The sequence below is a fragment of the Phoxinus phoxinus genome (assembly GCF_949152265.1).
Source record: "Phoxinus phoxinus genome assembly, chromosome: 6".
Taxonomy (NCBI): domain Eukaryota; kingdom Metazoa; phylum Chordata; class Actinopteri; order Cypriniformes; family Leuciscidae; genus Phoxinus; species Phoxinus phoxinus.
This window is the reverse complement of record NC_136881.1, coordinates 13753939-13766321: the sequence shown is the minus strand read 5'-3', so window position 1 is coordinate 13766321 and position 12383 is coordinate 13753939. Positions and strand designations below refer to the sequence as shown.

The following is a 12383-nucleotide window of genomic DNA, read 5'->3' as shown; positions in this document are numbered from 1 at the left end:
CATCTCCTGTCTCTCTTTTCCACCTACATATAAACTTACACGACACAATAACTATTTGACCTAGTTCATGTCAAATGTCATGCAAGGTTCAAACTAAGTGAGATCAAATAAATGTGAATAGCTAAAGGCCTACAAAGCAAATAAGCCTATAAAAAAAAATCATTTGGTTATGAAAAATTGCTGCATATTTTCACCAGGGTTTTAAAGCAAAAGCAAGCACTGCATACTGCAGATGCTAAATGTTTTATTTCTGAAACAGCTTGTTATTCTTAGTCCTATTGAAATTCTAATTAGGTATACTACATGAAAAGTGTGCAATATGGGCTATAAAAGGCTACAAATACAATAACAGCAACATTTTAATGACACATGCAAATATTTAAAATAAAGGCAATATAACACCTTCACAGGTGTGGAGCGTTCATATTTAATTTTTAAGCTGGCTAAAAGAATGAATGAATATAAATAAATAAATAGTCTATTAAATGACAAATCAATATGTTGCATATGTAAAAAAATGGCCCAATGATCAATAAGTTATGACTACATATGCTTTTACATTGCTTTAATTTATAAAAATAAGTTAAGCAATTTTCAACGTAGCTATAAACTCATTCTTTAAGTCAGTTTAATGTAAATTAATTGAAATAACTTAAACATCCAAGTTGATTGTACATTTTAAGTCAGCAAGTGTTTTTTTGTTTTTGTTTGGGGAAATTTTGTATGCAAAATATAGATATAAGTCCAGAGGCTATAGAAATGGATCATTATAGGCTGCTGAATGATATGATGCAGGTGGAGGCAGAGATGATGGAGAGACATGTCAAAAGAATAATACAATGAGACCCACCGCCACGTGTCAGTATAACCGACTTAATAAGCTGAATTCGGGGGTAATAAAAGCCACAGAGCCCTCGCGTAAGAACAGTTCAGAGGACTGCACCAGAGAGACTTCAATACTGCAATACTTATGATGGAGTACAGCTACCTAACGTCTGCATACGAGTCTGGGATGGACACTGGCCGAACTTCTATCAGCTCCTGCAGTCAGCCCTTCAGCTTCCAATATAACAGGTGCAATTTAGGTAACACAACCAGTTGCCATTTCATGGCGCCCGGTTCTCATCAACCATCACATTACATAACAGGTTGGTCTGTGCTTTAATCATATTAATTAATTAGTATATAACATTAATTAAGGATGTAATTATTTGCATTTGAGATTATAAGATTTAAAACTTGAAATAGTTATAACCCTTTTAACTACAGAAAAAAAGCATTAATACTTTTTCATAGTCTATAGCCTATCTATAACATACCGTTCAAAAGTTTGTGCAAGGTTTTTATTATTTTATTATTATTATTATTTAAAGATATTAATAATTTTATTCAGAAATAAAGCATTAATCAATTCAAGATTTTACATAGCTACAAAAATGTAGATGTGCCACAACAGGATTATGTTACATTTTAAAATATATTTAAATAGAAAAAATTTACAAATATTTCACACAATTACTGTAGCCTATAATGTATTTTGATCTGATAAAGGCAACATTTGTGAGCGTAATGGTGCGTTCACACCGGACGCGAATAGCGCGTCAGGCGCGAGTGATTTCAATGTTAAGTCAATGCAAAGACGCGTTACACGCGTTTTACGCGCGTAACGCGTCTTTGCATTGACTTAACATTGGAATCACTCGCGCCTGACGCGCTATTCGCGTCCGGTGTGAACGCACCATAAGATACTTTTTTCAACAAAATCATTAAAAAAATCTTACCGACCACACATTTTTAGTGTATAGGCTAGATACATAACATTTAGGCTACTAATTGTATAAAATGTATTTTTGTGTTCAATTAAAATGTAATTTAACTTCCAGTTCATCACAATCTTTTGAGTTATGAACGAGGCATCCAGGAGAGACGCAAACAAAGACGCGTCCGCACCATCTTCACCAGCGCGCAGCTGAAAGCGCTCGAGCGCGTGTTCTCACAGACTCAGTATCCAGACATCTACACGCGAGAAGAGCTCGCGCAGGAGATCCATCTCACTGAAGCTCGAGTTCAGGTATATGTTCTTCTCTTCTTATCTTACGTTCCGATTAGGCTCAGAGAGTTTAAGACCACCTTCATAGCCGTAAAACAGGTTATTTAAGTCAAGCTTACCATTTCAGAATTTTAGAGAGTGGCAGTATATACAAACCAGAAAGGGGAAGAAATAAAATAATATAATGTTTTTTTTTATAACATGTTCAGAGGTATTATTGTATGATATAGGCCTATAACCTCTTTTTATTTATCATAAATATCTAATAGTGTTGGTTGTGAATGCCTATCTGACACAGTGTTAGTTGTCCTCAAAACACAATGAGACAATAAATACAGAACCCCTATGAAAAATGCAGGTTTTAAAACGATTAGACTTTAGTAGGTAGGCGAATTTAAAGTAGCCTATATTTGTTAAAAAGGTTATTTATTTTATTTTATTTTATTCAGGTCTGGTTCCAGAACAGACGAGCTAAATTTCGTAAACAGGAGCGCGCGGCCACATGGATTGAGTCATCATCCAAAGTGCACAGTTCGCTTTCTCATGCCAGCTCCAAAACAATGACAGTTCCTGACCCAGACAGCACACAGCCCACTCTTACCCTAACCGAAGACCAGAAACAGGACACCCGCGGTCTCAGAGAAGGCCAAGCTCCAGAAGAACTGCCTTTGTTAGGCGTAACTTCTCTTGAGGCACAGAGGTCAAGCGGTCACCTAACTCACTGTGCTACTACTGCGTGCATGTGTTGAGCAGTAAAAGACATGATGTGCCATTTCAAACATCACTGTTTAGATCTCAGCTAGTGCCATTTTCTAACCTTATTTATGTTATTTATGAGTTAAGATCTTTTTTTGATGGCCAACAATGATAAAACGTTTGTAAGCCTGAGACATGCTACATTTATCTTATCTTATTTTATTGCATTGAATTCATACAGTTGGATAGGAAAATCATTCCACATACTGTAATCGTTTACTGCTTTTTGTTCTAAAAGAGAGAGCTGTGCTCCAGTGATTTATAACAACTAATATGTGACAAAACTGCAAACTCTTCCCCTTAAAGCTATATTCATATTATAGAATGCTGTTACAAAATAAATCTTCACCACATCATTATTCAGTCTTCTACTTACAGTCACAAACACAAGGTGGAGGTGCATTTAAAATAGTTTATTATAGTTTATTTAAAAACATACACTTGCTATAAAAGCCATTGCATTTCAGCGTCTTGTAGGTTGTCTTATATCGCTCATTTTTAAAAGGGTATAATAAATACAGAATATGAAGTTATTTGTCACACACATCTCACTTATCATTGGCTAATCTTTCCAGTAATTATTGCCTTACTTTAGTTCGTATTCTTACAATGTCACAAAATAAAACAAATCATATACAAGCAACAGTCAAAACCCCCTGCACTAAATGATGATGTGTTTTAATCAAAATTCAAATATTAACAGAAAGCAAAAGAAGTTATAAAAGCAGGAATTGTATGCTATTTTTGATGAATACAATCGGACGTTGTTGTATTTGATATTTTGGTGACATTCAACAGAATATGAAATCCTTTCCAGCTGATTTAGATTAATATAAATATGGATATTTAACAATTTTACATCTCTAAATGGACATGAAAAGCTTACAAATGGTGTGCTTTTCATTTTTTAATCTCTTGCTCGCACATTCATAGTGTTTGAATAAAGTACAAGGGTAAAAGCAGAGTGCTCAGTGCATATGCATAATACTCTCACCATTACACATTGGTAACTTGAAGCTTTGGATGCAAGGGTGGCCGACACTAGACATTATCTGGAGCGCATTTCTAAGGCACAACATTGCAGAAGAGAGAAAGGCAACAGAACACATAAAACCGATTTTAACGGAACATTTTCAAAAGCTAAAAAAGGGTTACACTTTACATTACAGCGCTTCAGTTATTACATAAAATGTTTGATTATAGAGCTGCTTTGCTCACTGTTAATGTTATTACTTCAGTAATTCATTTTAGTAGCATGTAATGTATGTGTAACGTTGGCATTGTAATGTAAAGCGTCACCAAGGAAAGTTATTGGGATCATGCAATTGTCTTACCATTCAAATGCAGAGCAAAACGTAAATATTAATAACGCAAAGTTGGAAAATAATCAAATGGAAATGTAAGATCTACCTGCTAGCAACATGCTGTCTACATGGGTTGTTAAACAATACTGCACAAATAAAGTATCAAACCCCTCACTTATCAAACAGGATAAAACAGGCAATGCAAAATGGACGAAGGAACATTTAAATCAAATCCACTCCAGTTCATGAAGACATGAAGGTTTTTTTCAAACCATAAATAAGGACAATTTTTTATCAGTATTCATTTCATGTTGTCAGTTAAGGCATCAGGACAAATCAGCTAGGCCTAAGAGTCGCACATCATGCGTTCGTCAACAACAGTTGCCTAACATTTATTAATAATGTGAGAGACCTGCAAGACCATTACAAAAACTGAGATTATTTATTATTAATAAAATAACAGATGCAAAATTTTCTTGGAGGAAAACTGGACGTTTGTGCTACCTAACAATAGAAGTGGATTCAGTCACACTCTACATTACAGTGCCCATGTTACAGTGTATTTGAGTAACACTAAAAGAACAACATGTAGACATGTTTTTAATTCCATGTCATTACTGTACACTAAATAAGTACAACCTCGTTTCCAGGAAAGATGAGACATTTTGAAAAATGCAATAAAATCAAGAATCCGTGATACTCTTTAACATTTAAAAGTACAAAGAAAAGATTTCCGATGTTTCACTGAATTTAATTGTATTTTCTAAATATAAACACATTTGATGGCTGAATAAAAGTGAAACTGTTTTGAAACAGTCCTCAATAAGCAAGTGAATTGGTACTAGATGAGGGTATCATGATTGGGAATAATAGTACAATCCACCAAAGGCTCAGTCTTTGTGAACAAATATGGGTCATGGCTCACCACTTTGTGCAAAATTTCATGAGAGAATTGCCAAACAATTCAAAAATCACATGTCTCAATGCAAGATTGCTAAGAATTCAGGTCTTTTGCCATATACCATACAAAATATTGTGAAAAGATTCAGGGAATCCAGAGAAACCTCAGTCCTCAAACCTCTGACACTAGACACTCTACACTGGCTGAAGTCCTGATCTCTCATATTGAAAATGTACGGTTATAAAATAGAGAATCAGACCACGATGACCACTGAGCAGCTGGACAGTGTCAGGTAAGATTGGGCAAAAAAATTTCACTTTGCAACAATTAGTATCCTTAATTCCCAAACTATTTAAAAGTGTAATTAAAGGGAAAGGTGATGTGACAGTGGAAAACAATGCCTCTGTCCCGAATTTTTGTTCGAAATGCGAAATCAAAATGTGTTTCTATTTACAAAATACAATTAAGCTGGTCAAGTGAAAACATTGGAAATCTTTTCTTTGTACTTTTGTCAGTTAAGTAAAGGTTAAAGTCCGCGTGAAACGGAAGTTGCAAACGACTTTTCTCCAGTGACGTATTTCCAAGTGAAACGGACTATTGAACAGAGGGCAGGGTTTTACTTTAGTGCTCCTCCTCTCCATCTCTCGCTCATAGCAGACTAACGGTTTGAGAGGAGTAGTTAAGCGTTTTCAACCCAAGCCGTCAAACTGACGTCATCAGAAAAGGAACGCCATTCCAGACCGGAAGTAACTTTTCAGATTTTGATTAAAGATAACCACGGCAAAAAATATAATTATGTGTATTAACTTGCACGGATTAATTGTTCACCACAAGACTAGTAATATGCGCTAACATGTAGACTTTAAAGATAAAATGTCCCAACTTTTTTCCTGAAATTAGGTTGTATTTGGGTTAATGGCACAGGCATTTGACATGATCTCTATCGCCCCATTAAGTACTGAGGTTTGTTACTGATGCATTTGCGTAGAGTATGTTTCTGGCCTCATTGCTATTGAACTGTGTAACATGGCCACTGTGAGGTAAAGTGCCACCGGTACTCTTTCTAAAGTGTAAAACTAACAGTACGAACAGACTCGCTGTAATATATTTTATGAACTCTTTATCATGTCATATTTCAGTAAGCACAAAAACAGTCAAAGTCCAGAAGAAAACCCATCATGCGTTCATGATTCCAGTTTTGATGATAATGTATATGCGCTTGATTGTGCTGTAAGGAAAATAGTTGGAAATGTTGTAGAAACATAAAATCCGTTCTTCTTGGGTCTGGTCCTGATTCCGGTTCCATTTCCTTGTCAGAAGTGCAGAGGCCTCACAATGTTGTCGGCTGGCCAGCAGCTGCAAGGAAGGAGGAGCGCATTAAAACTGGCCTGAAAATCGTCTCGACAATATGTATTGTACCGTTTTACCCTTGTCCCAGACCCAGGGGACCTTAAAATATGGAAGAAGAAAAAAAATCAATCATAAAAAAATATTATTGCATTGAAAAAACTATGATCTGAAAAGATGAAATAATCATAACCAATTACATAAACAATTACACACATTGTAAATGTCCTCCGGTTTCCATCACGAACCCCAATTATACTACTAAAAAAGTTATAAAAAATAAATAAATAAATAATTAACAAATAGAGAACTACCAAGGAGAGAATGGCAATGAAGAGATTGATATGAAATATGGGATATGTGATGTATAAAAAAAAATCAGTGCAATTATCACTTGACTGAATTATTTGTATTGTGCATAATTTCCAGTCAAACTGTCAAATTATATAAAAAAATGTAAAATATTAGATTAGTTACATATGTAATTATATTATAAAAATGTCATTTTACTTTTTTAATTGTTAATTATTTAGGATACATCAAATGTTAGTTTATTCTGTTAAAAAATAATTAATTACAGAATGCTATTAAACACATAATTTGAATTGTGGTTTGTCAGAAAATTAAAAACTCTTATGTGATTTAAATATATTGACAAATATATTGAGAGTATTTTCTAAAATTATTCAAATTATGTTTTGATCATAGATTATCTTACAAAATGCAGAAAAACTACCATCACAATAACCTGCGCATTTAGGATCATACACATTGACTCACCCCTTGATTTTATGTAGCATTCTTGACAATTAAGAAGTCCATTTCGAATTCGGACGTCAGTCCCAGCACTTGTGTCGCCAAGTAACCCTTTACACACGCCACACTAGAACACATCAGATATGCATAATAAGCAGACGTAGACGTTACTCACGTATACACAGAGACTAACACAAACGAGAATTACCTTAAAACACTGAATATGGAAGTACAGCCCCAAGGTTTCAATGATCATAGCTGCTCCTTTACCCAACGGATGTGCACAGCTGGAGCAAAGTTTCTTTCCACTCACTGACCTGCAGAGGGCGCCACACAAAGCCATATATTATTGGGTGGGTCTCAGTCAGCTCCCTAGCGTCCCAAGGGGGTGCGAGAGGCTGCGTCTGAAACCGCATACTCTTTTGAGTAGGTACTTATTTTGAATAAGCAATTACTTCACGGTCACTAAAAAATACGTTCTATATATGAATGTGTGTAGTATGAATGTAATCAGGACATACTACATTCGCCATGTTATCATTATCACGTGACTTTCCAGCACCAATTGCGTCACTTCTCTGCCATTCATAAATCCTCTCCTGTGGCCTCATGGGATATTAAAGTGTCCCAATCGTATGCACACTTCAGTATCTTGCCGGAAGAATTAGGTCATCCGGGTACTTTTTGCATACTATATATGAGTACTGTGAATTTGGACATTGTGACATACTGTTTTTCATCTACTTTAAAGTAGGGAAGCATGCGATTTTGGATGCCGCCATTGTGAGCATCGATGCTCCCTGGTTTTTGCAGTGCATTGTGGGACTTTTTAGGTGCACTGGAAGGATTTTGTGATTGAGACAGCCCTTATAATGGCAGACTCCCTGATGGCCTGAATACTGAACTAGAGCAGATTGAGACGCACCCATTGTAAAACTTTAACACTGACTTCTTGAAATAACAACAGTTACAATATCGGTAACACTTTACAATAAGGTTTCATTTGTTAACATGAATTAACATGAACTAACAATGAAAAACACTTCTAAATCCTTTATTAATCTTAGTTTCAACATTTAATTTCAACATTTACTACATTATTTAAAACAAAAGTATGTTAATATTATTCAATGGACACAAGCTAACATGAACTAACAATGAACAGTATGTTCTGAAATACTGAAAATAACTAACATTAACATACTGCAACAAATGTATTGCTCATTGTTAGTTAATGCATTAACTAATGTTAACTAACGGGACCTTGTAAAGTGTTAAGGTGCGTTCACGCCACGCCATAATTACGAGATTTCAACTTGTAAAAAGTGTTCACTTCCTTGTACTACGTGACCGCTGCAGATTAATTTAGGCATTGATAATTTTGCCATAGAAAGGCATAATTCCCAGCCCGAGAACGTGAACAGCTCCGAGTAGAACGTTGCGTGTTCATCTGGTAATTTCGTGTTGAAATTACGGTAATTACAACATACCGTAAATGCAGCTTTACCATAATATCTGTGTAACTATAAATAGTATAAATAGGTTTATGCACAGTGGGGACCAAAAGTCTTAAAATACCATTATTGTCTATTTTAATGAAATAGTTTTCAATAAAAATTTATTTGTTTTTAATGAAAAAATCTTTTTTTTAAATCCTGAAACTGAAATTTCCAGATTTAAATGATTTTAAGAAACAACAACGATATGGTCTCACACTTTTGGACCCCTAATATATATATATATATATATATATATATATATATATATATATATATATATATATATATATATATACTTTAAAGTGGTAACAAAAGCAAAATGCAATGCAAATATGTAATTTAAATGAATGGGACTGTGTGCACATAAGCACTTGGCATGATTATGTAACTCCTGAAATGAAAGCATTTGTTATGCCTTGTATGGTGACCATACACCAAATTGAAACTAATACTTTTGCATTTTAAGAAGATGCATTAAATCTTATAGGCCAGTTCAACAGCATGATCCAGTCACTGTTTCTGGTTGAAGCGCACAAATGCATTTGAAGCCTATTATTGAAACGCTCCACATACACACACACACACGCATATGCGATCGAGTATGTGTTGGAGGGAAGGCTCGTACCTGCTGGGTGATGGAGGTGGCGTGTCTTGTGATGGTGTGGGTGATTTTGATGGGTGTGTCCCTAAAACATTTTCACACGACCCAGTCCTGCCATCAGCCATACACACACACACACACACACACACACACACACACGCATAGAGACACAGAACTGAGAAAGCAAGTCATATGCAGAAATGTGTCATGTGCCAAAAAAAACTAAAAAAAAACTGATATACTGTCTGATCTTTTAACCATCCTTCACTCATAGCAAAGCCAAGCAGCATTTTGGCACACATGTGTCTAAACAGGCCAGGATGCATCCCCAAACACACACACACACACAAACACCCACACACCTCCTCATCCCCGTGGTCTGGCTCTGGGGTGGACTCTGTTTACGATCAAGTGAGGCAGTTTTCTTCAAATCCTCTTGCCCGCCTTTAGACTTACAGCTCCACGAGCCATCTGTAATAACACAGAAAAAAGTGTGTCTGCTAATTTGCTGGTTTAATTGAATATGCATTGTGATTTATATATAAAAACATTATTGTGGCAGATGAGTAAGGCATTCAAAAAAGATGCTCTTGCATTAAGTCTGGGCTATTTTTATTTGATCAGTTGATATGAGATGTTTGGCTATTTCTAAAAACCTTTTATCAAAAGTAGTGTGGTGTAACCAACACGCAGGAAGAAATTGTGACAAGAAATCAATAGACGATCCCTTTTAGATCTTTATGAATGCGTGTCAAGGTCGTTCATTTTTGTTTTAAAACAATATCAGATATTTTTTTATGAAAGCTTTGTTCAGGTCAAATGTAGTAACCCTAAGAAAACCACTTGATATTCATGACTCAAAAAGTATATTTTATAAAACATATATAATAACAGATGCAGTGTTACAATAATACAATAATAATTTACAATAAAACAACAATAATATTTTTTAATCTTACAATTATTTTAAATAATTTGTTAAAAATGGCCAGAGGGCAAGCTTTCTTGCTCTGCCTTCCCACATTATGCACTCCGCAGGTGTGGCAATATTATTATTAATAAGAAGGGGGGGATCTCCTCAACCACCACCAATGTGCAGCATCCACATTTTAAGTGTGTTTTTTTATAGCAAATTATTTTTCCTTCAAAAATTAATAAAACCAACAAACATCACATACAAATGATTTGACCCATTGACCCAAACTTAGTGTGTGCATCTTACCTCGTATAAACTGCAGTTGTGGTGTAGCTGTTTGGCTCTCCTGAGGTTCAATCCTCTGACCATTCTGCTGAGCTGGTGCGATTACTTGATCAGGGCTAGAGAGGTTAAATTGAACATTGAAAAACCATTTGACATTGTCAACATTTGAATTTGTATTTTTTTGTTACACCTTTTCCAATGACAGGTTGCGAGAGTACATCAAAGCAAGCTCAATATGGCACAATGACACAGTGACGTAATTAAATTACGTGGAATTTTAGATTTTTTTGTTTGTTTTTGCGGGCAGGTTACCGTAGTCACATAGTCAATCACATTATCACTCAGCTCAGTGGAAACGCAAGCCATTCTAAGAGAGGTTCGCAGACCGCCTGGCTGAATACCAGCATCAGCACCATTTCGGTGGAAAAGGTATATGGATTTTGCATATATTCCACCTGTGTGTCAGTCTGTTACTCTGGTTCGTCTGTGCCTGTTTCTCCAGCATTTCCTGTTTCTTCTCCCAGTCAGCCAATGAGAGGACAATAGTGTCCTGTGGGATTGAGGGCTGGGTTAGGGACGGAGCCTCGGTCACGATACTGGATGATAAAACTGAGGTGCGAGGGGTCAGTGGGGTCACAGTTTCCTCCAGTATCCGCCTCTCCTATTGTAGATTAAGAACTAATTAGTCGTCATTAAGAACTAATTAGTCGTCATTAAGAACTAATTAGTCGTCATTAAGAACTAATTAGTTTTCATGTAAAACAGTTTGAAGACGCACCTCTTCATGGTGTCTCCTCTCCTCCTCTTCCACCTCTCTCTGCGCTCTCTCCCACTCTTCCTTCAGCTTCTCCTGCTCTCTCTGATATTTCTCCTACAGAGAAAGAAAAGAGGGATTAAAGAAGTATTTCACACCAAAAGATTAATTTGTGCAACTTTCTTTTTTCCATGGAACATAAAATATATATTTTTTTAAGAATGAGCTGGTCGCTCTTTTTCCTTGCAATAACAATGAATAACAATATTTATGTACGTTTTGTTCAGGTCTAATTGAGGAACTCGGTAACTCTTTATTTTACAGTATTCCTGTTACACATCTTACATGTAATAACAGTAAATTAGGCATAGTTACAAGCAACTAACACTAATTATATAGTAAGCAGATATTGCTAATTAATATTACTCAGTAGATATAAATAAAACTATAACAAAAGCACCTTAAAATAAAGTGTTTTTGGAAAAATGTTTTGGAAAAATGTCTCATTACCAAGGCTGGATTTATTTGATCAAAAATACAGTGAAAACAGTAATATTGTACTATTTAAAATAAATGTTTAATATATATATATATATATATATATATATATATATATATATATATATATATATATATATATATGTAACGTGTACGCTGTTTTGGTTTAGTTTGTGTTTTGGTTCTGTTTTCCCTGTTCCTGTTTGCTCTGGCATTGTAAGTTGACCTAGTTTCCTAGTGAGTGCCAGTTTATTCCCTTAGTTACTGATTAAGTTCACTGTTCCCTCATTTACCTCTGTGTATTTAAGCCCCCAGTTTCCTTTGTTGAGTTGTCTGTTCTCTGTTGCGTTATGTTGAGTTTTTCCGTTTTCATGTTTCTTGAGTTCTACGTTTAAAAAATCTTTACTGCTTTCTTATAGATCCTGCTTTCAACTTTATCTGCAACCCATTGGTGAAATCATTACATGTATGTTAATATATATATATTAAAATGTAGGCTAATGTATTCCTGTGGTGGCAAAGCTGAATTCATTATTTCGTTATTCATTGTCACGTGATCCTTCAAAAATATGTTAATTTGGTGCTCCAATTTTTTTAAAAATCTCAATTGAAAACCGATGTGCTGCTTAATTTTTTTTGTGGAAACTGATACTTTTTTTCAGGATTCTTTGATGAATAGAAAGTTCAAAAGAACAGTATTTGAAATTTATTTTTTG

At 35.1% G+C, this 12383-nt stretch overlaps 1 protein-coding gene across 3 annotated transcripts in view; it reads right to left on the bottom strand.

Moving 5' to 3' along the window:
- Positions 1–3205: 3205 nt before the first annotated feature.
- limch1a (LIM and calponin homology domains 1a) overlaps positions 3206–12383 on the bottom strand; it is a 56534-nt gene continuing 47356 nt past the window's right edge. For 2 of the 3 annotated variants that reach the window (XM_079614835.1, XM_079614837.1), the window contains 8 exons: positions 11194–11286; positions 10871–11076; positions 10437–10531; positions 9577–9685; positions 9239–9325; positions 7323–7431; positions 7139–7241; positions 3206–6367 (listed from right to left, as the gene is read on the bottom strand). In XM_079614835.1, coding sequence (XP_079470961.1) covers positions 6342–6367; positions 7139–7241; positions 7323–7431; positions 9239–9325; positions 9577–9685; positions 10437–10531; positions 10871–11076; positions 11194–11286 — 828 coding nt within the window. In that variant the 3' untranslated portion in view covers positions 3206–6341. The remainder of the gene's footprint in view (positions 6368–7138; positions 7242–7322; positions 7432–9238; positions 9326–9576; positions 9686–10436; positions 10532–10870; positions 11077–11193; positions 11287–12383) is intronic. The other variant, XM_079614836.1, reaches the window with a different exon arrangement.